At 40.1% G+C, this 27,153-nt stretch overlaps 1 protein-coding gene across 5 annotated transcripts in view; it reads left to right on the top strand.

Annotated features, from left to right (window-relative positions):
• piezo1 (piezo-type mechanosensitive ion channel component 1) overlaps positions 1–27,153 on the top strand; it is a 358,563-nt gene that overhangs the window by 320,579 nt on the left and 10,831 nt on the right. For all 5 annotated transcript variants that reach the window (XM_041191993.1, XM_041191996.1, XM_041191992.1 and 2 more), the window contains 12 exons: positions 371–565; positions 1,421–1,679; positions 2,540–2,728; positions 3,810–3,996; positions 11,222–11,330; positions 13,772–13,919; positions 14,775–14,989; positions 17,488–17,646; positions 18,340–18,487; positions 22,047–22,235; positions 24,661–24,753; positions 26,206–26,378. In XM_041191993.1, the coding sequence (XP_041047927.1) occupies positions 371–565; positions 1,421–1,679; positions 2,540–2,728; positions 3,810–3,996; positions 11,222–11,330; positions 13,772–13,919; positions 14,775–14,989; positions 17,488–17,646; positions 18,340–18,487; positions 22,047–22,235; positions 24,661–24,753; positions 26,206–26,378 (2,064 nt within the window). The remainder of the gene's footprint in view (positions 1–370; positions 566–1,420; positions 1,680–2,539; positions 2,729–3,809; positions 3,997–11,221; positions 11,331–13,771; positions 13,920–14,774; positions 14,990–17,487; positions 17,647–18,339; positions 18,488–22,046; positions 22,236–24,660; positions 24,754–26,205; positions 26,379–27,153) is intronic.

Here is a 27,153-nt window from a genome sequence, read left to right as displayed (position 1 = left end):
TCCTATCTGTAGATCTTAACTTTTGGAGGATGGAGCAGCAGGGCCTGATGGTTGCCCATTTACTTCTACAGTGAAGGAGTCTGAGCCATTTCAAAACCTGTGCCTCATTTAAATATAGCCAAACAGCAACCTGATGGGCCTTGTGGATTTTCGACCTGAGAATTTCAGTTTATCTCCAATGCAGAACCCCCCCGGCCCCCCCCCCTCTCACCAACCTTCCCAGTGGGGGTTGAAGGTGTAGAGGGACAAGTGACCAGGTAAAAAGGAGCGGGTTCAGGCCAGTGTTGCCAGATCAGAAAATAAACCCTACAACAAAGTGTAAGGAAGAATTTTGCAGTCCCATTTCATGCGTCACTTTTTAAAATTTCAGTAGTTCTGAAGAACAAGAAGAACCCCTGACGATCCATGAGGATGAAGATCTCCCAGAACCGGTTCCTGTTTGTAGTACAAAATCAAGCATCGAGGAAGAGAGTTTGGTTGTGGATTCACTGGAACCAGCCTCAGAGGAGGTAGCTGTTCAGCCCATTGCCCGCTCCAGAACAGCCAGTGAGCTGCTTGCAAGCAGGTATAGAATTGAATAGGAGCCAGCCAATTTTAAAAATTGTAGCTTTATTCAGACCATGTGTATGTGTGGTCAAAACTGAGCCAAATTCAATAAGTTGTCGGATGCTTTAGCTTAACTTGGATTACTTCCCTGACTTGAAGAGATTAACAAATTTCCCTTTCAGTAATGCAACTTTGCAAAGGTCCAAATTATTTGTATATTTTGTCCTACCTTAACGAAAACTCGGAATGAAAGATGTTCTTAAATAAATTACGGGTTGGAAGCTGGACGATTCTCCTCTTCTTTAGGGGCAAGGGTCGGTTGCAATTCTTGATATCATTTTTGTTCTGATCATAGGAATTCAGTGAAAATGAGTTTTGGGCTTGTTTCTCAGTCATATGCTATTATCAAGAATTGTCTTAAATGTACAGTACAATGCAATAGAAAAGAAATGCTCACATTAACAATATTTAACTCAAAATGGAATAGTTCTATATCTATATGTCTAATGACTGATATAGTGCACTACAATGTGGCATTCAAAAATTACTGTACGATATGAACAGAAATTCGTGATGGGACTAGAAGCAATTTGTGGCTTGCCCACTTAGAAAAATGTGCTGTATGAATTTTTTAAATTCTTTCATGGGATGTGGGCATTGCTGGCTGAACCAATATTTGTTATCCAGTCCTAATTGCCCTTGAGAAGGTGGTGGTGAACCGATGCAGTTCATGTGGTGTAGGTACACCCACAGTGCTGTTAGGGAGGGAGTCCCAGGGTTTTCTCAGGGATAAAAATTCATAAAAAGTGGCCAAAGACATTACTCATTGGCTGTAGCATTTTAACATTAAAACCTTTGCTTTTATCTTTTTCAGCCATTTTTCCATTGAAGAATTGGAAGAATCAAAGAGGTTTTACCAATCCCAGAACCGATTTTTGAAACTGGTGTTTGCTGTGTATCATGTCATTGCTGCTTATTCAGAGTTGACTTGCTATTTCATCATTATCTTGAACAATATGATCTCTGCCTCTGTAATCACACTCTTCCTTCCCATTCTTATGTTCCTCTGGGCTATGCTTTCAATTCCTAGACCCAGCAAACGATTTTGGATGACAGCCATCATCTACACAGAGGTGAGCTGTGGGAGAATTGCATACTGTTCATGCTACGGATTTAGGTATTATGAAGCTTTATTTAAACTAAGGTATAATTGAAAAAATTATTTTAAGTTTCTGCTTAAAAGTCAGAATGATTTGAGCAGGTTTCCTGTGTGTGAAGGTAAATAATACATATATGTGTGATGTATGGAGTTATGCAAAATGGGACTGCATTTTGATAAAACTTTCATTATAGCACTATAATTCACAGACTAGGAGCCAGCCTTGCCTCAGTAACTCTTGCTCCTGAGTTGAAAAGTTGTAAATTCAAGTCCCACTCCAGAGATTGAGCACATAGTTTACATTGACATAATAGTACGGTACAGAAGAAGTTCTGGAGCTGCCCGAGATGCCAACTTTAAGATGAGGCTTTAAACCACGGCTCTACCTGTCCTCGCAGGTGGACTTTAAAGATCCAACAACACTATTTGAAGAAGAGCAGGGTGTTCATCTGGTGTTCTAGGTAACATTTATCCCTCAGCCAGCTATGAAAAACAGATAATGTGTTCATTTATCTCATTGTTGTTTGTGGGATCTTGCTGTAAGCAAATTAGCTGCTACAATTCCCTACAATTACAACAGTGATCACAATACAAAGGTAATTAATTGGCTGTAAAAGTGCACTTGTGTCTTGTTTCAAATTCCTGAGTTGCTTGTGCTCTGGTTTGCTTTGCCCATTTGACATTGTTTAAAATGCTTACCATGGAGATCACTGTGGGCTTTTGTTATCGTAACACCTATGATATTTCACTGTTTTCCTGCATTATCTTTGGTATTCATCGTTTTCATGCAACCATATTTGTTCAAATGTGACCTGCATTCATTTAACTTTACAGGTGATGGTGGTCATTAAATACTTATTCCAATTTGGATTCTTCCCTTGGAACAGCTACCAAATCACTTCACTTAATGAAGACAAGCCATTCTTCCCACCACGAATTCTCGGATTGGAGAAGACAGATGGTTATGTTAAATATGACCTGATTCAGCTACTAGCGCTTCTGTTCCATCAGTCACTGCTAAAGGTTGGACATAGTAACTTTCAATAATGTTGATAAGACAGACGTTTGTACAGTGGCCTGAAACATAGCAACACCGAACATAAATATGCTTTGAAAATATGCTATTTTAGTTTATCACTCCTTGTTTATGGTGGGCAGTGAGAACTGAACCATCAATAGAGCAAAAAAGTTCCTTTTTCCAACAGCAAACCCAGTGAATTGAGACTATTTTCAACAAACTGAAATTACCTTTTTAGGCAAGTCCAAATTTTTCAAATTTGGGAGTTCCTGCCAGAATAGAAACTGGAATCCCAATTTTAACTTGGGGAACATTTGGGGTGTGTAGAGTGAGCAGGGGTTCCGTACATTCCTCTCGGTGAGACTTAGCATGAGAGAGATCGGAACAATTTGAAACGGGCAAAAGTAAAATTGGGGCTTGGTGGTCCCTACCCGAATTTACAATGCGGCTCTTCCAATCACCCAACCTCCCCCCACTGCCGCCCCCCCCCCCCCCCCCCAAACTCACAACTTGATCATCATCTCCCTCCCGATCACTCATTCTTCCCAGTCACCCCTCTAACCTGCCCCATCTCTTCCAGGGCTTGTATGAGGATCGCTGCCGATGATACAGCAGCTGAAAGTTGAAATTCCCTACCTAAAAGCCCTGTGGCCTCAGCCACACAGTATTGGGCCCCCTGCCCCTACGCCACACAGGCTGTAACCGCTCCAGAAGGCTGCTCACCTTCTTGAACGCCAATTAGCGACGGGCAATAAATGCTGGCCTTGTCAGCGACATCCACAGCCCATGAACAAACATAAAAGAAGTAACCTTCACCTCACCAGTCTCATATGTACGAAGCCTCAGGCTTGATGTCGAGAGTGCCTTTGGCCTCCTGTTGCAATGCAGGAATCTCTCCCTATGTTCACAGGGCAGCATGAGCTGATTTTTACTGCACTTCACTGGGATGCAGTTAAACCTCACTCAGTAGTGACTGTGGATTGCGTTACTTTGTTTGTGTCTAAATAAACAGTAACATGATGAAGGCTGTGTTTCTTCTCAACCATGTGTAAATGCTGTAATTCTCCACCATTCTACAATTTCCAGCGGTACGGACTATGGGGTGATCAGGAAAATCAAAAGAAGAAGGATGTTATGAAAGAAAAGGAGGCCACACCAAAATCACAGGATGAAAGCCTGGATGCAGCTGCAGATGAGCACATTTATGACTTAGAACCAGCGCAGGACATAAAAAAGACCAGATTCCATTTCAGGAGGAGAAAGCAGGCTAAAGGTTAGAGGCCATTAGGAATGCTGCCAGACATGATAACAGTACTTGGCACAAAATTTAATCCAGTATTTAGTGAGGTATTGCAGCCACTGAAATCCAATAAACACAGATGTTTGTGTTGGGATATTTTAACCCCCATGTCAAAAGAGTGAACATAACTACAGTAGTATATAACACGTTGTTCTGTGAACTCATCTAGCCTTTCATTAGGCTTTTGTTACTTTTCTTTTGCTGCTTAAATTTTTGGATGAATTTTGGATGAATTTGGTCCAATCCTTTCCCTTCTATCCATTTTCAAACAATAACCATTTCTCATGTTAGTTTCAAAAACTCTGCAAGAAATTATATTTGGAGAATATAATACTTCTGCAGCTAAAGGTCTCCTGGGGGGGAAAAAATCCTTTTTTTCTGGCTGGCAACTGTTCTGGAAACAAGTGTTGGACTAGAGCACTGCATTCTGTGAGTGTGTGTGTTTTTAAAGCCTAATTAGTGGCACATTCTCCATGAAAAAGTATATTTTCATTTGTCAAAGAGAGATGAAAAATGTGCCATTTATCACATTGATGCCACTTGCAAAAGAACAATGCTGCATATTTCCTCTATTGATCTTATTTTGTGGTCTGTAACCAAGAAATATTTTCCATGACAATTGTGGTCCTTTAAAAATTGATCCCTCAATTATTACCAGGTTGTATAATTTCCATTTCTCCTTTGCACCCTAACACTTACACCTAATGTTAGGAGTACTAAGATTCACAATATTTAACAATATGAAAGTGCTGTTCTAAAATAAAGAATAAATTGCCTGTTTCACAATGTGTCCATGCATCTAAAGTGACATTTACATTAAGTTGATTAATTTAGTGATTTGATATAGGTACATATTCAAACGCGTGACATTGAAAATATATATATAATTTTATAAAAAGATACTTTGAGAGGAGGACAGGTGTTTTTTTGTTACGACTTAGTTAACACTGTTTAATTTAATATACTTATATATATTTATGACCCTGAGCCTTTACCTAAGTGCTTTAGTGTTGAAAACAATATCTTTATCATCGAAGAAACAAATTAAATGCCACTGAAATGCTGTAAAATTTGTCTATTGGGACTGATCAGAAAAGAAAACATAAAAACAATGTAAGAGGAATGTTATAAAAGAGAGGAGATAGGAGCTGTAAAAAAGAGGGGAACCAAACAAGAGATTGTTGGTTTGCAAAATTGAAGGTCATAACAGGGCAGAAGGAAAAGGAAAGCATAGCACTGTAAGAGTTAGAAGGCTGGAACAGAGAAACAGTAGCAACAGGGAGGTGCAGAGATAATGCAGCAGAGAGCGGTGACGGTGCGGCAGCGAGCAAAGCGACAGTGAGCGATGACAGTGCTTTCGGGCACCTAGAGACCTTCGATGTGACAGGTGGCAATGGAATATTAACCTGACTGAAGAAGAAGCAGCGGAGCAGGGGGCCCAATACTGGGATGAGTTGAAGGTGAAGAAGCCGTGGTATAATAGCTTTATAAGTAGAGGCGTAGAGTACGAACGGTAACAAGTTATGATGAATCTTTATAAAATCCTGGTTTGGCCTTGACTAGAAAATTGTGCCCAATTCTTTAAAGTCCACATTTTAGGAAGGATGTGAAGGCATTGGATAGAGTGCAGTATAGATTTACTAGAATGATTCCGGGGATGAGAGACAATTCTGAGGATAGATTGTAAAAACTGAGGCCGTTTTGCTTTGAGAAGGGAAGGTTAAGAGGAGATTTGATGGAGGGTTCTGGACAGAGTAGATGAGCAGAAACCTTTCCCATTGGCAGAAGTGTAGAGAGACAGAGGGCACAGAGTTGGCAAAAGAAGCAACAGCAATGCGAGGAAAAACTTTACACAACGAGTGATTAGGATCTGGAATTACTGCTCAAGAGTGTGGTGGAGGCAGATTCAAATGTGGTTTTAAATAGACAATTGGATAATTATCTGAAGAGAGAACATTTACGGAGCTATGGGGAAAAGGCGGGCGAGCGGGACTGGCTAAGTACCTCTTACAAAGAACTGGCACAGACACCACATGTCACATGGCCTCCTCCTGTGCTGTACCCATTGTATGATTCTAAATGATGATGAAGGGCAGGGTTTTCAAAATTACCAAACAAGAATGAACAGGTAGATACTGGAAGCAGGAAGAATAGTTACGTTGGGCCAGAGTCAAAGTGATAGTGTTTATTAAAACAGAGGCCATGAGTAATAATGTGAAAGATAAAGTATAAGAAGTTTGACCATTGAAACCAGCAAAGGGAAAGAAACAGGGAATAGGAGAAGAGGGAGTGGTGTTGCCTGCAGCAGGGCTCGGGAGGAAGTAAACATTTCCATTAAATTGGAGTGGTCTTCAATGCAACACAGAGAAAACACTGGCTGGAAAGAAACCGCAGCAAATAAATGTTCAGTGACACTGCTTCAAATGGGAAACTTAGCAGTTGAATGAACACAGGCTTCATGCAGGTGGTTGAAGGCATGAGATTACAAGAAAGGGAAATGGTACATGGTGCAAAAGAACGAAAGAGGATAGCCAAGCGCAGTGTAAAAATTAATTAACAGGCGGAGTTGGAGTGGCCAAGCAGTGAGAAACAGCAGGAGAAACTTCTTTACCCAGAGCGTGGTTAAAATATGGAACTCGCTGCCATAAGGAGTAGCTGAGGTGAATAGCATAGATGTATTTAAGGGGAAACTAGATAAGAACATGGTAGTTGAAAAGAATTAGATATGTTGATGGGGTTGCAGAAGGCTTTTGTGGAACATAAACATTAGCATAGACAGGTTGGACCAAATGGCCTGTTTTTGTGCCGTCGACTCTCTGTGACAGGCCACATTGAAGAATGGGTCAGCGTGACTGAATAGGACCTAGAACAGCCCTCTGGTATGTGTGGTGAGGCAGGGTGGCTGCAAGGAATAGAAGAGACATATAAAATGGTTAAAAATATTACATTTAAAAATGTCTAGAATTGAACGAGAGATGAGCAAACACTTGAAGATAACTTTTACAGGTGGAAATAAGTCAAAGAAATAAAATTGCTTTTGTACAAAACCTTTTAAGGATATTCCAAAGTCAAAGAAATACTTTTGAAGTGTAGTCAGAGCAAACAATTTGCACAGAGCACGTTCTCACATATCTGCTTTAAGGAAAAATTGGATAAATATTTGGAGCATAGGATGATGCTAAGTTGTGGAGGATGAACAAATAACATTGCTTTCGTTTTGCCAGCATGTGCAGTAGTTGTATTTATAACCAGTGGAGGAAGGGATTGTCCACACATTTCAGCAGCTAATCAGCAAGTGGCACCGCTGCTCCTTTAAAGGGCTATTGCCTTCACTCTTTCTGTTTGTAGTAAATTGTAAACAAGGGAGCACTTAACCGCTCCCTCCCCTCACATATGGTGGAGGCTGTACTAACATCATTGGACCCTGAGTAACCAGGAACAGCTGCTTAGAAAATGCCAAGCGAAACAAAGTGCTGCAGTTGCTAGAATTCTGAAATTAAAACAGTAAAATCCAGCTTGTCCTCTGGGCAAAAGCATCTGTGGCCAGAGGAAGGTAGGGGTTGCCAGGCTGGATTTTATTGCCAGCTTTAGGAACCTGGCATCAGGACCAAATGGGGGTTCGGAATCCTAACTTGATTGAAACACATAAGATCCTGAGGGTTCTCGACAGGATGGATGTGGAAAGGATGTTTCCTCTTGTAGAAGAATCTAGAACAAGGGGGCACTGTTTAAAAATAAGGGGTTGCCCATTTAAGACAGAGGTGAGGAGAATTTTTTTCACTGAGGGTTGTGAGAACTCTCTTCCCCAAAAGGCGGTGGAAGCAGAGTCTTTGAATATCTTTAAGGCAGAGATTGATAGATTCTTGATGAGCAAGCGAGAAAGGTTATCCAGGGTAGGTGGGAATGTGGAGTTGAGGTTGCAATCAGATCAGTCATGACTTGATTTAATGGCGGAGCAGGCTTGAGGGGCCGAGTGGCCTACTCCTGCCCCTAGTTTGTATGTTTGTATGTAACTTACTGGCAGCGCGCACTCCACACTCCACCCAGAGGCGGCCTCCTAATTGTTGGCAGAGATGTGAGTTTTCAATGCTGCCGGTGAGGCTGCCAGCTCTGTAACCACAGCAGCCCCACAGGGAAAGATGGGCACTGCTGAGGCAGGCCAGACGCTTTTTTTTTTATTCGTTCATGGGCTGTAGGCATCGCTGGCTCGGCCAGCATTCATTGCCCATCCTTATTTGCCTTTGTTCAGGGGGCATTTAAGAGTCAACTACATTGCTGTGGATCTGGAGTCACATGTAGGCCAGACCAGGTAAGGACGGCAGATTTGCCTCCCTAAAGGACATTACAACGTGAGGCATCCTTGGAGGCATGTATCTGAAGTAAAATTATGAGGGGCAAAGGCATTAGGTCCCTCAGAGCGAGGGGAAACCCCTCCAGATGCATCATTTGGGCCATCTGTGTGTCCTTTCCCACTATGGAGCACGGATTCTTCCCCTCCGATGGCTCCCTGGTCTGCCACAGGGCAGCTGCCTTTATTGAGCTGGCAAAAGGCTCACGACGTGGCAAAATTGGACCTAATCAGGATCTTAATAGCCCCAATTTCCTGCCTGCCTCTGTGGAGTGGGCAGCCGATCGGTATCCCACCCACCCCAGAAAAGATCCCGGCAGCAGGAATGCATCGGGGAGCTATTCTGATCTATCGTCTGCCTATTTTTCCCACCCCTTACCCCCAATTCCACCATCTCTGAGGGCGGGCACCCATCCGACCCAAACCAGAGAAAAACAGTGCGAGATGACATCGGGCGAGCATCCTGCGCTCACAATATTTTGCTTGGTGGGCGTGCATGAGAGGTGGCAGTGCACCCACCGACAATTAAGAGACCTACTAAGGCCCCTAATCAATTAATTAAATCGGATTTTTCGCTGCCCGTCCAACCGTTCGATTGGCTGGCGGGCAAAAAGGCCAAGCGGCCTTTGGATTTTTTATGAAGCCTCATCCATGGGCGGTATGAGGTTTCCAACAGGAATTAAAAATACAATAAAAATGTTGAAATCTCATTTATAACATGTCCCTGTTCATGTGACAGAGTCACGTGAGGGGACGTGTTCTCAACATTTTTAAAGCCTTTATATACGTTTATAAAAATCTTCAGCTCCCTGAGGGAGATCTGTGCCTTAAAGGAGCTTTCAGTGTGCGCACCCACGCGCATGCATGAACGTCCGTGCCTGCCCTCTCCCCTCCCACACTTTCCCCACTCAGGCTCCCAGCGCGCAATTCACATTGGCTGGCTGTTAATTGGCCAGCCAGCATGAAAATCGCAATCAGGGTCTGGTTGCGGGGGGTGGGGAGGGGGGCGTGGGCAGTCGGTTTGGTGTCCGCTCCCAGGCCTGACCATTGCGCCCGCCCAATGAGGTTAAAATCCTGCCCTAAGACACAGCTGGGCTGGGAAAAGTCAGCGCATCACCTCAGGATGGTCAAGATCACTGATGTCCAAATTTTGTGATTTGCTCCTTGACATTTATCTCTGTTTCAGACTTTGCTTGTCCCCCTGTTTTTCTCTTCCTCAGCTGGAAGAAAATGTGAACTTTCTAATTACAGTCCAATTCAAGGCGCTTGTGAGAAGCTTGGGCATTATATAGTAAAATGAAGGCATTAGCAGACACACAGACAACTTAAGAACACAAGAAACAGGAGCTAGATAGGATCTTTGGCTCCATGACCGTGCTTCGCCATTCAGCAAGATTATGGCTGAAAGAAAGGAGATGTTTTTTGTCAAAGCTTTTCGTCTTGTACACATCAGGACAATTTTCAAGAATATCAAATGTAAAAGCAACAGCAATTTATACTGGATGAGAAAACTGATTCTCAAATAATTCGTGCAGATTGACCTGATGAGTGCAAGATGAAAAGCTTTGACAAAAAATGTCTCTTTTTTTCAGCAATACTCAAGTTCTGTACTACCAAATGTTTACTAGCTGATCTACCTCTACACCCCCTTCCCACAATATCCCCATACCCTTTAATTCCCTTAGTATCCAAAAATCTGACCTCTGTCTTGAATATACTCAACAAATGAGCGTCCACAGTTTTCTGGGATAGAGAATTGCAGGATTCACAATCCTTTGAGTAAATAGATTTCTCCTTGTCTCAGCCCTAAATGGCCGACCCTTTAACCTGAGACTGTGATCCCATGTTCGAGATCCACCAGCTGGGGAAACATATTTTCAGCATCAAACTTGGCAAGCTTCTTAAAATTTTTATATATTTCAATTAGATCACTTCTTCTTCTAAACTCCAGAGAATTTACGCCTCATCTACTGAATCTCAGCTCATAGGACAAGCCCTTCAACGCAAATCTCCCTCTACATTAAGTATGTACTCCCTTTGATATGGATGCCAAAACTGCACACACTAATCCAGGTGTGGTCTCACCAATGCCCTGTAGACATCTTTACATTTATACCACAAACTCTTCTTAACAAAAGCCAACATACTATTTGCCTTCCTAATTGCTTGCTGTACCTCCATGTTAACTTTCTGCGATTCATCTATAAGGATGACTCAATCAATAAGTGTATTGTGGAACATGTGATTTAAAATTTTTGTTTAAACGTTTATTTCAGACTATGGAAAATTACTTAGGGGAAAAAAATGGGAGATGAGAATTTTTTTGAGAGAGATTTTGCAGGAAACAAATGATTAAGTTGTACAATCATAAGGTGATAACATGTACTGCAAAATAATAGCTATTCTTGTCACATATGAAGTATTTCAGTGGCTGCAAAGTGCTAGGGGATGTACTGAAGTTGTAGAAAAGTACTCCATACGTATAAATCTTTCTTTATAATGTTATCTTTTAACACTGAAAATACATATCACACCCTTACCTACATGAGTAACGGGCACAACAGGTTTTTACTGATTGCTCAGGAAGTTGAGGGAAGTGCAATACATTTTCTTTTGCTATAAACCACACAGCAGATCAGATCTGTACTGACTTATTCAGCTTTTGCACATGCAGGCTACATAAAGGACTATAATAATTTGTCCCAGGAATGAAACTAAACTCTCTTTAATGAAATAGAATTCATCATTCTGCATCACAAAATTGCAATTAAGGAATATGAGGCATTTTGAAGATCTTTGTGAATTGTGGTAGCAAGTAAAAAGGCTTATTAGAAAATATTATTCTTGCAGCAAAGGAAAATTCTTCTCCAAAGCCCAGAAAGAAACGCAACAAGAAGGAAAAGGCAAGCAAGAAACTGAAAGAATTTGGGATGAAAGTAAAGAGTTTCCTCTTTAAGAAGTAAGTGCACACAGTACCTGTGTTTCAGTTAACAAGGACATTTAAAAAGGTGATTTAAATTAAGCATGAAATTAATTTTAAACGAATCAAGTTGTTATTAAACCATCAATGTGTTTTCTCATTTAAATATGATTAAGAACATCTAAAATATTTAAGATTGGTTTAAATTAAGTTTGAGTGTCAAGCAAAAGCAGATGTAATAGAAACTATTGCAAGATGAATTGTTATTCTACAATAGCTAGTTTAGCTATTACTCTAATGTACATCCATCCAACTTACAGATTGAGCAAGAACCTATCATTGTGTATATACAGGAATGGGCTGATACAACAGCTTATGGGTCCATGTCCTGGGACCCTGTGCAAAGCTGGGGCTCCCTGGTAAAGGTTATTGTGCAAAAATCTGCATATAACCACTATTATCAATAGGTGTAAACCTATATATGTTTTAATACACATTTGTGCTTTAATGGAGTGAAGGAGAGACATTGGTAGGTGAAGTGGGTATTGCTGAGCCCCAAATGTTCTCAATGCTCAGGGCCCTAAATATTTTTAACCCAGATATGTGCATAAGCCACAGACATTGTGGGGCTGGGTTGCAGTGTAAGGGTGAAATTATCTCAGGCAAGAGGAGGCAGATTTGGATGCAAGTCTCCTAAAGGTTTCACTGGGATGGGATTAGAGGCAAGCGGTGAACCCCCATTCTGCTGTCAGGTAAGTGATTAAAATAGTCAAAAAGGTGAGTGCACCACAGGAAAAGCATCTTCAGTGAAACTGACAGTGTGTGAAGTCTTTGATCAGTGAAACTGAAGAGCTGCAGCCATGGCCAGGTTGAGAGGCTGCTGCTTCTTCTCAGGGAGTGTTTCACCCTCCCACCAAGGTCTCTGCCTCTCACCAAGAGAGAAAGCAGAGAGGTGCGAGTGTCTGTAAAGGCTTGTGTGGAGAGGAGGGACAGACAATATTTGCCAAAAAGTCACTTGTTGGTACAGAGCTTGTAACTTGCTGAAAAAAGAGACATGTTGCCAAAGCTTTTCAACTTACACTCATCAGGACAAATGCAAGAATGCCAAATTTCAAACAATCTCAACATTTTATGCTACACGAGAAAAAGGGTGCTGACTGGTTGGCAAGTTGACTCTGATTGGCCGAGACATTGCCATGGAAAAAGCAGCAGGGAACTATAAGCTGCCCAAGCTCCTGGGTAATTCAAAAAGATGCAAGGCTCGAACATATTCCTTTTGTTTGCACAGAATGGGTTCCTGTGTATGATTGTATGTCACTTTGGGCAAACTTAAATGATCCACATTATGAGCTTGACTGATTATCTTAAGTTGGTTGTTAGTCTAGCCGTTAGTACACTCAGGATTGCCCATCAAATGCTGCCCAATGCGGAATCATATCTAACAGTAGGCATTCTGTTTTGGGTTCTTAGTTTTAGCTGTTTGAGTGCAGTCTGTATTCTGCCTATTCTGAACAGTCAGAGGAACATGTTGTTTGATTAGATCAGCCATTTGTTGAGTCGTACAGCCTACATACCTGGCATCACACCAGCACTGAAATTTGTACATGAAATTGCTCGATGTCTGGTAGGCAGAACATCTTTTTGGGATAAAGGCTGTCGGTGGAAATACAACTACTGTCGCCACCGTATAGTAGCAGGGTTAAAGGACTTGCTTAACCTATTGTTCAAATTCTTGAGATACTTTGCCTTTCCAGGGTCATTTGAGATAGACCGGGACCGGACACTTTCAGGTTCGAATGTTTCAGGTTCAAGACCTTCCCTGTCCATTAAATACAATTCATTATGTCCAATTCTGGACACCACACTTTAAGAAGGATGTGAAGACACTAGAGAGAGCACAGAAAAGATTTACAAGAATGGTACCAGTGACTTTAGTTATGAGGATACTTTGGCAAAATTGGGGTTATTCTCCTTGGAGAAGAGACGTTTGAGAGGTGATTTGACAGAGGCATTCAAAATCATGAGGGTCCTGGACAGAGTGGATAGGGAGAAACTGTTCCCAATGGTGGAAGGATCGAGAACAGAGAATACTGATTTCAAGTGATTGGCTGAAGAACCAGAGGCATCATGATGAAAACCATTTTTACACAGCGTGTGGTTAGGATATGGAATGCACTGCCTAAGAGTGTGGCAAGACAGATTTAATTTTGACTTTCAAAAGGGAAATGAATAATTATCTGAGGAGAAAGCATTTGCAGGTCTACAGGGAAAAGACAGGGGGGTGTGAGACTGGCTGAGTTACTCTTGCAGAGAGCCAGCAGACATGATAGGCTGAATGGCCGTCTTCTGTGTGTAACCATTCTATGATTCTATATGATTGAATGCTGTAATGGAATGGCTTCTACTTAAAAAAAGGCCTTTATAAATGCTTTGTTACCTACTTACTGTTGTAACTTAATGCACCATTTTAATGTTATCAGGGCTCAAAGCATCTACAGGCCTCTACATAAGTATTTCCATGACATTGTCAATACAAAATATCGTGCAGCGACTGATGTCTACGCTCTCATGTTTCTAGCGGATGTAATAGACTTTGTGATTATCATCTTTGGATTCTGGGCATTTGGAGTAAGTATCTGACTTTTTAATTGTTAATATGCTAACTGATAGATTATTTTCTAGTTTGTTTACCCATTGACTTCTACCTATACTTCACCCCAGTGGTTATTATTCATGTGAGAGCCTTCATAATATTAGAGTGTCATTGGAAAATTTGACAAGTAGGCATATAACAGCTAAATCTAATCTAACAATATCCAGACCAGCATTTGCTTTTTTTTGGATTGGAATCCGGAAACCTGACTCATTTTTTAAAAAATGTCCTCCTTATTTCGTCCTCCCCAATCCATGGCACTCTCCTGCATCCCCATTAAGGTCAGCTGACCCAATTAACTGGGTGTCGAACCTGGGGTCTATATGGCTCAGCAAGTCACTCATCAAATTCATTGGACTGCAAGGTATAGTTAAAATAGTGTTTGTAATGTGAATGCAAGATTCATTTTGATTATAACTTTCGTTACCAAGAAAATAACTTTTAAACTAACAAGTTTATTAATTTTTGCAATTTTATAAAAGCCTTTTTCAAAGATTAACTAGTTTTCATTCAAGACATATCTACAAGACATTTCCTGTTGGCAGCTTCCAGCTGAATAGGGTTGCCATTTCAAAGATTTTTAAACTTGAAGCTTAGTTTTTGCACCCCACCCCACCCCCCAACCCCCTAGACATTATGGCCACCAGGCAGCATGTGTTCTCCAAATACAGGGGCTAGAAATTGGGTCAATTCTTAGAATTCATTGACAACTTTTTGTTGTTTGAGCTGCCTGCTTTAGTTCTTGGTTTGCTAATATAGTGAGTAGACATTATCTTTAACAGCCATGTTCTGATTTTTATATACACTGAAGTCTCTTTCTTTCCCAATAGAAACATTCAGCAGCTGCTGATATTGCATCGACTCTGTCTGATGATCAGGTTCCTGAGGCTTTCCTGGTGATGGTGCTGATTCAGTTCTCCACAATGGTGATAGACCGTGCACTGTACCTGCGCAAAACTGTACTGGGGAAGCTCATTTTCCAGATAATCCTTGTCTTTGGAATACATTTCTGGATGTTCTTCATATTACCTGCAGTCACAGAACGGTAACTAGGATATTTAGTAGTGTTTGAAAGGAAATTCTGAGGACAGGAAGGGAATTAAAACAAGAAAAATTATGACCAAACCTGTTGATCATTTTTGTTCTTGCACGTTTGAGTGGTAACAATGATAATTCAAATTATTACCATACTTATACAATACTGTGCCAGCAACAGACACCCATAAATGTTTAGAATAATCTCTCAAGTGCAAGGATGGAAGTTCCAGTTCTTACATTATTTTAACATTCGATCATCACCATGCAGTACAGAGAAAATTCTGATACTACTTCATCGCTAGTTAGTTGACATCATCATCTTCTAATTGGTCAACTTTCAGAATTATACCTAAATAGCCATCTACACAATGTAATTAAAATTCTTTGTTGTGGCCTGTGCACTTGACATAAGTTACATATATATGTTAAGGTCCAGCTGGGCCATAGAGCTTGTCCATTCTGGCACAGTGTAACTTCTGCACACCATTATCCCCTTCCATATCCACCAAGCCATACAATTTATTAAGAAAGGTAAAAAAGCAGAGAAAAAGCTTAGGTTAGTTTTGGGGAAAACTGTGAAATTCCTCTCCAAGCCCAGACTGGGGGACACAATTTCCAGTAACCCACTTGTATGCAGATATTTTGCAACTCTGAGGAACTCACCCAGCTCTATGCTTATGGAACTCATGTCCCCGTGCCTCCTTAACTTAGCTAGTTCAAATGGACTATCTACTTGAACCAACTTGAAGCCTTTTTTTATTCCAGTGGCTTCAATCAAATCTTGAAGTCCACTCTTTTGTGGAGTAAAAAGTCACAAAGGCCCTAATATGAACCTTTTCCAGAGGTTATAGATTACCCACTAAGTGAGAGGACCAAAAATGGACACTGTATTCTAGATGTGGTCAAACCAAGGCCTTTTACATGGACAGCATAGGTTTTTTTGTTGGTTTTGTATTTAATCATCATAACACTCAATAGCCTGGCAGCACTGTTCATGAACCTTCAGTGATTCATGCACCATAACATGCAGGCCCTTCTGCTCAGCAGCTTTAGGCCTGCGACCCTACATGGTTCACACATGCTTGTTGTTGTCCTTTTCAAGTGCGCTTTAATTTTATTAAAGGGCATCTGCCAGAAATGGTCCCATTCCTCTATCAGGTCTAAAGCTGTTTGCAAACTATTTTTCTCATCTCCAGCCTTTACAACCCTATATATCTTTATCTTATATATGAACTTGTGGACAGTTCCTCCAGCGGCTTCATCCAGACCATTGATAAAAATAGTGAACACTGATCCCTTGAGGGTTCCACTTGTGTTCATTCTCCACGCGGAACCACTATCATTAGTAACTAGCTTCTGTCTATGAGAATGCAACCCCAAGTCTTCCTCCAAGTCCCGCAGGATTCAACCTCATTTTTGGAGCAGCCTTTTTGTGTGACATCTTGTCAAAGGCTTTTTGAAAATCAGGATATGCAGTCGTGATTGGGCATCTGACATCACCCACTTAATAACTCCCTCAAAAAATTCAACCAAGCTGGAGAGACAGGAATACACTTGGAACGAGTTGACTTCCAGGCGGTTCAAGCTAAGTTATGAAAGGGACTTGGGATTTGTGCCCACTTGTATCATGCATGTCTTTTATATGTATGAATAAACAGAACTGTTTTTATAAAATAATAAGATGATCGACAGGGGATTAAACATGCTGGAGGCATCAAGCAGTATGGATATTGGATGCAGTCTATCATAAGGCAAGTTGTGCATGGGCTTTGGTGCATCAGGCTTGATAGGGTGAATAGTACTTTCTAACCAAATAATCAAATATTTAGATCTGCACCATGTAAACTGCATGAAAAAAAGATTATTTTCCTTCACAGGCTGTAAGCACATTTGCTTGCTGTTTTTGTTCTATGGATTGGTGGCGTAAAATTATTGTTTTTCACAGCAGCATTGGCAAAAGAAGCAATGGCGACATGAGGAAAAACTTTTTCACGCAGCGAGTGGTTAGGATCTGGAATGCACTGCCTGACAGTGTGGCAGAGGCAGGTTCAATCGAAGCATTCAAGGGGAAATTGGATTATTATCTGAAAAGGAAGAATGTGTAGGGCTACGGGGAGAAGGCAGGGGCATGGCTCTCGATGAATTGCTCCTTCAGAGAGCTAGCACACATGCAACAGGCTGAATGGTTGTCTTCTGTGCTGTAACCATTATGTGATTTATAAATAAGAGGCAGTTATTTGAAAACATTGGAGATGGAGAGGAAAAGATCAGTGGGCATGATGGTTATATTGTTATGTATTTTATTGGTACGGAATTATTGATGAAGTATTTACTTAAAGTTTTTAAATTCCACACAATCTGTGTTGCTGACACACTGCTGAGAAAAAGCTGTTGTGCCACAATGTAAATATCTCGAGCTTAACAATTTGTTCAGTTAATTGTTTAGTGCTATAATCAGGCATTGACTTTCATGCTTATCACTTGTATCTGTGTTTTTTTAAACAGAATGTTTAATCAGAACACAGTGGCACAGCTTTGGTATTTTGTGAAATGCATCTACTTTGCTTTATCTGCGTACCAGATCCGCTGTGGCTACCCAACTCGCATCCTTGGTAATTTCCTCACAAAGAAATACAATCATCTGAATCTTTTTCTCTTCCAAGGGTAAGTAGGAACAATTAGTTTTGCAACCTGTAAATCAGTGCTTTCCAAACTTTTTCCCAATGTGACCCCGTTTTACTGCTTCAGACTTTGTGTGCCCTCAGGGTGAAAATTATTGGTTAGGGCGGGGGGGATGGAGTTGGGATGGGGTTTGAGATTTGTTCAGCTGAGGAGGTGGGGGTGTGGTTGTTGAGAATTGTTTAGTGGGGGTTGAAGGGTGGAGGGGTTTAAAACTGCTGGGCCTGCCCTGAAAAAAGCCAAGATCCATCTTTTTACAGACCGTAGTTGTGGCAGCAATTGGGCCTCAGAGACCAGATGATTAAGCCATGCCCACCAACATAAAAGAAATGAACATTTAAAAAGGCCTCGCAGCTATCAAAACTCAGTCTCAGCTCCACGGCCACCACATGCTGCCTCGGAGCTGGTGACCCCAATATCTCAAGGGGTCATGACGCACAGTTTGAGAGCCCCTGCTGTAAATTATTGTACAGTTTTTATTTTATTTTACTTTCGATATGCTCCGACCTTTTCAACCTTTACAGGCTAGTTGGGAGCTGTAGGTTAAGGCAATGAGTTGAGTCCTTACATTATTGTGATATTTTGCTGTAATTTTATTTCATGAGCCATGTGTTTGTGCAGCCTGTATATCTTTCAGGATAGCCCCGTTTTTTATATATATACATATATATATTTTAGCTTTCGTCTTGTACCGTTTTTGGTGGAGCTTCGTGCTGTGATGGACTGGGTTTGCACAGACACCACACTCTCCCTCTCAAGCTGGATGTGTGTTGAAGACATCTACGCCAACATATTTATCATCAAGTGCAGCCGTGAGACAGAAAAGGTATTTACTCAGTATCAACTAATTTTGTTGTATAAAAGTAAAATGTTATTTAATTTCAGCAAGAGACCTTATTTAGCTTAGCTTTGCAAAGTCTTGAAATGAGCAGAGTGTATCTTTAAATACTGAGGGAGAACTGCACTGTCTTTCAGATGAGGCATGTTAAACCAAAGCCCTGTTTGCTCTCTCAAGGCAAAAGATTGCATGGTGCTATTTTGAGGAAGAACTGGGAAGTTATTCCTGGCATCTTGACCAGTATTTTTATCCCTCTATCAATATCGCAGAAACAGATTTTGTGGTCACTAATCCCGTTGCTGTTCATGAGAGCTTGCACAAATTGGCTGCAACAGTGACTACACTTTTTTTAAAAAGTACTTCGTTGGCTGTAAATCACTTTGGACATCCGGTGGCTGTGAAGGGTGTTATGTAATTGCAAGTCTTTCTTTCTTTCACTCTGCTGCCAGTGGCCAAATGTTTTGCTCTGGCAGTGGGGCTCGGTAATCATCCCTTAAGATACAGATATGAACAGCCCAGGGTAGCGTAACTACTAACATTTCTCAGTCCTGTTTGTGGGATGTTCTTCACCCTGCTCTGCAGCAATGGCCCTGATCAATCGAGTTCATTGAAGGATGGTGTCAGACTGCTCCAAGGTGCAATGTGCTGGCCTCCAATGTATGGCATCCAAGTTTAATACTTCAAGCAAGATAATTTCCCATGATTCCAATCTACCGTACAATACTATTGTACAATAATTTATACCGATGTATTAGAATATTTTATAAACCTCCTCCAATGGGTCAGTAGGTTTATCTTCAAAGTTCAGATATTTGCTCCTCGTAGGTTAGTAAAACATTTATTATCAAAAGTTTGGACAAGATTTGGCATATATTTGTAACATATTTTTAAAAATCTACTCCCTGAAGGATTAAGAACACCATCTCATCTGGTACTGTGCTGTATTTGCATTCTTACATTAAATATTGTCTTCAAGCTAAACATTCATTTCACAATTTAATCATTCTTGCACATTTCAGTTATTTTCATTGAGGAGCTATGTTCTAGATTTACAGAAGTTTCCCAGGGATATCTGATGTAAGCTGGCTCACCATATGTTCCTGCTTATGGCTAGTGAAAAACACAAATTTATATTGGGCAGTTTACATGCAGCAAAACTAAGGCAATCAAGAATTTGTCAGAATTTATCATTGTTTTATTTCACCCCTCACCTCACATCATACTAAGACTAATGAATTGTTTGAAAATTGATTGCATTGGCGCAGAATATACATCAACAGTGAGAGGAGATAGTTTGGTTCTGTTTCCCCATACATGAATTTTGTTGTGCTACAAAATTGGATCGGGACAAGTACACAATTCCAGAACAGCAAAACCTGATCTCTTCCCATTTGGCATCCACACCTGCTTCTAGCTTGAGAGAGGGCAGCAACAAGGCACTGAAACCAAATGTAACACCGTGGCAATCAGCCCCAGGCTTGATCCTTGGTTAGCTGATATCAGTCAGGGCAGCAGCCACAGCGAGTTCCAGTGAATTTAAAATGAAAATTTTTGTCCAAACTTTTGATAATAAATGAGATACTAATTTACTATGGGCAAAAATCTGAATATTGAAGCTGTTTATTGGTAAAGCACAAAATAATACTGTTTTATTTACAGAAATGTCTCAGATTTTGCCATAGAGATATATCTCTAGCATATATATCTAGAGATATATAAAATGCCCCATCCATTTAACATGAAATACATGATTCATGGTTGTAATCAGGTTGGCCAGTTCTTTACTTATTCGCCCATTAAATAATAACTTACTATAATAAATTATCATGTTATTTGACAGGGAAAATTCTGACTTGATATCATGGAATAATCATTTTGCTCCACCTCCCAAAGTTGCATCCTGTTCTGAGATTGGGTTCTTCTGTCTTGGACTCTAGGCGTGGGACTTGCTTGTTAGACAGACTGTAGACATACACTGGTATCTGCTTAACACTTATTTATTCGTACTACTTCTAAACAGGTTACAGAATAGACACATAGCTCTTAGGCATGATTGAATTCTCTGTCTCAAGAGTCTTGACACATGATTGGCTAGTATCAGTGGCACATCATCATGTAGGTCATATATTAGCATATCCCATCTGCTAATCCTTTATACTACACATCCAATATTCATTTGTTAATATTCACTCCTCTCTCCCATCATTTAAATACTGTATGTTAAATCCATATAGATGAGGTACTTTCAGAATATTACTTCAAAGTAAGACCAGAAAGTAGGACCATAGGACATAAATAAAATGAGAAGTAAATTTAAATGAGCATGTACTTGCAGTAAAAATTCACCAGTAAGGATAATAGAAGTAAAATCATTTGGCTTATTCCAAACACAGTTAGATGCTGTGATGCAAGAAGGAGGAGCTTTGGTTGGTTAAATGGCCTATTCTCACTATTGGCTTGCCTTAATTTATATTAAGACTGAAACTGATGACCAAGATTGACAAAATCTAGCCTGTAGGAGAAAGCTGAATGCAAACATCAGTGGATGAATTGAACTTGATTTAATCTAGTCTCCTGTTGGGAGTTCTCAATTTTGTGGTTAATTGTCTGCCCTGGAATAATTATTATCTTTAATTCTGTATTTACATCATGGGAAGGACATCCTTATTGGCCCAGCGATTGCTGTGACAGGCCAACGAATGTTGCCCACTGTTAGTTAAATTTTCCCTTGCCCAATTAATGTTGACAATGTTTTGCCCTGCAAATTGCTGAATGTGAGGCAACTGTGTCTTCTTAACCAATCAGTTTGAAGAATTCTGAAAATATCAGTGCAAAGACTGTGAAGAAAGTGTAAATTAGACTGCGTGAATTCAATATCAAATCAGTTGCAGAAAGACAAATATAAAGAGGGAAAAGATTGGAATGAGATAAAAGGGACCAAGAAAGCACAATACCTGAAGAAATAAGACTTGTAATAGTTAACCCTCAGTTCCGGAGAGGTTGACCGACAGTACTTCACACTACATTGTTACAAGGGTATTTGAACTTGAACATTTTGTTTGATAACACTCCTGTGAAGCATGTTGGAACTTTTTTGCTAGAACAAAGGTGCTAAATAAATACAAGTTCTTGAAATGATGTGACTCAACTTTCTGTGGCAAGTGTACTTTGTATCTGCAGTGCCAGAACAGGAACTCCACACTGCCCAATACAATCAAACAGGGAACCACGCAAGGTGTTGTTTTTGTGAAGCTATTGGCAGAGAGGTGGTGTATCTCCAGCAGCAATTTTTCTGAATTCCTTGTTTGGTCACACATCTCGTCTCACCTGAAGTTGGTGCAGCATTTGTGCTTAAATAACATTGAGTGCTATTAACCTCACTGTTATTTTGACAGCAACTTTTGGGTCATTATTTTTGCTTAATGAAATGCCTAAAATATCAGTTCTAAATGGGAATGGACTCTGCTGCAGTATTTTACTATTCCACATTAGTTTTTAAAACCCTGTGAGCTATTCCTAATGGGCAGTTGTGATTGTGTCTTTGTAGAGATATCCACAACCTAAGGGTCAGAAGAAAAAGAAAATTGTGAAGTATGGAATGGGAGGCCTCATCATTCTTTTCCTCATCTGCATCATCTGGTTTCCCCTTCTATTCATGTCATTGGTCAGATCAGTAGTCGGCGTGGTGAATCATCCAATAGATGTGACAGTAACAGTCAAACTTGGTGGCTATCAGGTAATTGTTTGCCACTAAAAGCTGTGAGAGTTCTTCATGCCTGGTTTCAGCATGTAAGAAAAGTCAATTCCAAATTTTCTTCAATCTATGCGATGCATAAGCAAAAAAGATGCAAATGGTTACATTTTCCACTTTGGCAGCCCATCTACTTATAGGTAGATATTTTATTTCTATTATTTTCCTTGATGATGATGACGATGGGGGGCACCAACCCTGAGGTTTTCCCCAAGAAGGCCTCCGAATTAGGCCTTCAGGCACCTAATGGCCTGTTCAGTCACAATGCAGGTAGCACTCTGAGCCTCATTATATCTGCAATGAGCAGGGATACTAGCAAAATGAACCAGCATTATGAGCCAGTGCTGTCGGAGGTAATCTGTTCTCCATCAGCCAAAAAGATACTCTCAGTACTAGCAGTGATGCTGATGCTGTTAGTAAGCTGGAAATAATAAAAGACCTTGAAGCAGAAACAAGCATGACTCCAACAAAGTCATGGTTAGCAAGTATCCTTGCATCTCCCAGCTGATAGTACATGTTGTAATCCTATTCCTGATTCTTTGCTAGTACTGTTACAGCCAGCCGCTGTCGGCTGTAAGACAGCCCCCTCATACCCCTACTCCCCCTCATTCCACCATGCCACCTACATGTCCCCTCTTATCTCCATCCCATCCCCTTGTCACCTCCATAGCTACTTACCCAGTATCCATGATGGGCAGACTCCAGGAACCATGCGAAGATGAAAACAAAATTAAACTTATAAAAATCAGAGAGAGCTCTCACTCGTGCACACTTGATGCTGAAAAGAATCCAATTCAAGAAAGCCATTCAAAGATTTTAAATCCCTCAAGTAGTCAATCTGTTATAAAACAAACTTCTACTTAGTAACCACATCAAAGACAGTTAATCCTTTAATAGTCTCTTAAAACTGTCAATAAAAATGTGAACTCAGTTCCTGCTGAGATTTTTTTAGCTTTTGAAACTCAGACAGGAATTCATAATGGACTCATCTGTAATAACAGCCCTTGGGAAATGTCAACAATGAAGTCTATTGAAACTGCAAGAAGAAATGACTAATGTTTTTTCTCTAAACTACACCAGCAGGCCTGAAATTGCTCTCCAGCAGTGGGTGTCTGCTTTGTTACTCTGTCAGCTGAAGTCTGTTTTTTTTTTTCATTTTTAAAGAGCTGGAGATTTAAATAATTTCAGACATTGACACTTAAACAGATCTTATCCACTCTTAGCAAGCATTTATGCCTCCTTCATAAATTTATGAATTCCACATTGTAGGTTAAGTCCCTTGGAATAGTGAAAATAGTGTCTGTTTGAATTCAGCACTAATTTCAAATGGCCCTGCTAAGTTGGGTTTCCCTCCTGTGTGATTCGCACCCTGCCCCCTTCCCCCTACTGGCAAAACTGAGATCTACCAGAAATGATACAGGATGTCCGCATCCAGGCCCCGCCTACCATTTTTAGGAGACTCCAGGGTCAGCCAGATTCTGAAAATCCAGCCCCAAGTCTCCCAATTAGAAAACATTTTGCAACCCTTTGTAATGAGTATTGCTCACCTTCTCCCAAATCATTCCATATTTTAAAAAGTTGTGTGCTTTCCTACTGAATTTATTAACCAACATTTACTTCCTACTTGTTAGTGCTTCCTTTACGGAGCTTATTGGCCACCTTTCTCCTTTTAAGAAAACATATAAGGAGGGGGAAGGCTCTTTGCTTGCAATCATATGAAATACACCTGAAGCGTGAGTCAGCATTCCCTAATAGGTGATTACAGGTACAGGAATCAAACAATTCAGCATTGTTTTTTTGGTACTTCCTTACATGTTGTGAAGAAAGTAAGACAAGCACAGGAAGGAAAGGGGCATGAAGAATCTAACAGTCCCTTTGGATGTTTTAAGCAAGTAATATATAGTGCCCCAAGCATCCACTAGCCTTACACTTTGTAGAGATATGTTTGGACACAAAATGGCTGCTATGGCTTTTAACACGGCTGCAACTATATAAAAGCTGTATCAACAATAGATCTCCCTTCTCTCCCTGCTCTCTCGTCCCCTAAAAAAGTGAAATCCTAGCAGTGGCCGCAAATCATTTTGTGAATCCATTGGTGATATTAAAAGATTATTAAAAGTTGGTTGACCCATGGAAATTAGATAGGGCACTCCAAAAGATATAAGCCCATGGTGTGTTTCCTGTGGTAATCCATAATGGAGGAAAATTGTGCACCATTACTGTTGACCAAAGGGCTAATTATTATTCTAAGCATCACATTGTTACTGTCAGATTCACTCCCTATTGCTTTGAATAAATTTTTGTCTCGGATTGTGTAGATTATAATTAATACTGTAAGAATGGTCTTAAAACAGTGTTTTTAGTTAAATATAATTAATTATAGTAAATGTTTCTTTAACTTTGTTTGCAGCCCCTGTTTACAATGAGTGCACAGCAACATTCTTTAAAACCATTCAACCAAAAGGATTACGATGACCTTTGTTCAACATTTGAACGCAATCCAGTAAGTTATTTTTTTTTTATATCTGTAATGTTATATTTCCTTGTACTATTGTATTATAAGTTCTCTAACGTGATGCATATAGTGCTAACATCAGGAAAGTAATATTTAATAAGCCCGATTAACCACCAGCAAATCAAAAACAAAAGCAAGCAATAAAAAGAAATTGGAACATAAAATGTGATTGCTTACTTGATTGCGGCCCTCTTGGGCTGGCCTGGTCTCTCACTAAGTAGGACATTTAAACATTGTTTTCTTTATTAGGAAAGATACTTGCCTGTACCCTGTCCTACCTAAATTAGAACCCTTCAGAGCGTTAGGTTGTTTGAATGGGGTCAAGCAGTTCTCCAAATGTGCCGTTGGATATATTAGCAATGCCAGCATCTTGTTTAGAGGCGGCTACCAACTATTTACCATCAGAAGATGTTTCATCCACTGACTTTAGTGAGCAATCACTTCTAAAGTACCATATCCCAGTGAGGAACCCAACAACTTGTGGGTGGGAGAGGAAAAAAAATGTGACAAAAAATTGTAATTTAGCCAGTGTACACACTTTAATATGAAGTCAGTACATAGATTATACTAAATTCCCTGGAACCTAGAATGATAAGGGGTGATTTGATTGAGGGATTGATAGGGTAGCTAGAGAGAAACTTTTTCCCTTGGTAGGCGAGTCTAAGACAAAAGGACATAACCTTACAATGAAAGCCAGAATATTCTGGACAGAGGTTAGGAAACACTTCTTCACATAAAGGGCGGTTAAAGAGTGGAACTCTCTCCCACAAAAAGCTCAATTAATAATTTTAAATCTGAGATCCATAGATTTTTGTGCAAGAAGGACATAAGAGCCAAAGCAGGTGGATAGAATTAAGATACAGATCAACCATGATCTCATTGAATCCCAGAACAGGCTCGAGGGATTGAATGGCCTCCTCCTTTTCTTATCATCCTGGATCGAGTATGTAAAAATATGTCAATTTGTGAGATGGTTAAGAATTAATGGTTCAAGATTTAAGTTATCTATTCCAGTAGCCTTTATTTAACTTGGGTAGTTAAAACTTCAGATTCTCTATCTGCATGCTCATGGAGAAAAATTGGTGCTGCAGAAATCTATCTCCTAAACAAGTGATGGAATGTTGAGTATGTGTGCAGTTTATATTATTACAGCTCCATCCCTATTGCTTATGTGTATTACTACACATCAGAGGGAAATATTAAGGACTATTTTTGACATGTCAGCTATTTAAATATAAATTATTAAATGGAAACAGGCTGTTTACCCAACCAGTCTGTGTGAGCTTTTTTGAAGGTGTTAATCAGCTATTTCTAGTTTTCTAATTTTGTGTGTATGTGCAAAATCTTTGACTAGTAATTTTTCAATGAGAACGCCACTTTATTGTAAGCTGCAGGTGCATGTTTCTTGACATCAAAAATGGTTTCTGTCCTCTCTTGAAGGCTGCTATGCAGTTTATCTCGCTCTATGGTTATGAAGATGTCATGACTGCACATATAGAGGGAAGCTCAGGATCACTATGGAGTGTCAGTCCACCTAGTCGTCAGGCAATGATTACTGAATTAAACAGCCATAATTCCGTGATGACACTTCGCCTTATGTGGACCTTTCAAAGGTAGGAATTCCCTGTTCAATATCACTGCTATCAAATAGCTGGAACAAAATGCTATACTTTTAAAATGAAAGCCGAAGATTTTCTCTGTGTGCTATAAGCTGCAAAATCATAAAAATGATCAAGAACCTATTTATGATTCTGCAATGCACAGTGCAAATAGGAAATGTTAAAGCTGAAAATATAACATTTTTAGTTAACATGTATTATATTCATTTTTTGCATTTTTATTGAACATTTAACTTGATACAGAAAATGGAAAAGTTGAGAAATCAAAAATAACAATAAACGCATTTTAATTCTAAGATAAAAGCATAATACTGTGGATGCTGTTGTCGGCCAAGCTCTGAAGAAGAGTCATATGGACTTGAAACGTTAACTCTGTTTTTCTCTCCACAGATACTGTCAGACCTGAGTTTTTCCTGCATTTTCTGTTTTTGTTTCAGATTTTAATTCCAAATGTTTCTATGATAGTATTTGCTCTTGAATCAATATGAATTGCTTGTTTTAGGCCAAGCAGGATTAGAGAGAGCGGTATGAGGGTTGGCAGTTGGACTAGTGCCAAGGGAGGGCTGAAATGTTGTAGGCCAGAAGAGGAAGAAAAGAAAGGTAGAGTGGGTGGAGGAGAGAGTGAAGTAGAGTAGGGCTAGAAGTCCAAGCGAATGGCCTTAATACTATACATCTAGACAACAAAGTTTATTTAGCTAGTTCGTGAGATTGTTGGCCAAGATTCGGTCTTTGTTTAATCAAACACAGTAACTCTGTCCATCAGTATCAA

This window comes from Carcharodon carcharias, chromosome 7 (genome assembly GCF_017639515.1).
Source record: "Carcharodon carcharias isolate sCarCar2 chromosome 7, sCarCar2.pri, whole genome shotgun sequence".
Classification (NCBI taxonomy): domain Eukaryota; kingdom Metazoa; phylum Chordata; class Chondrichthyes; order Lamniformes; family Lamnidae; genus Carcharodon; species Carcharodon carcharias.
This window is presented reverse-complemented; position numbering and strand designations above follow the sequence as displayed.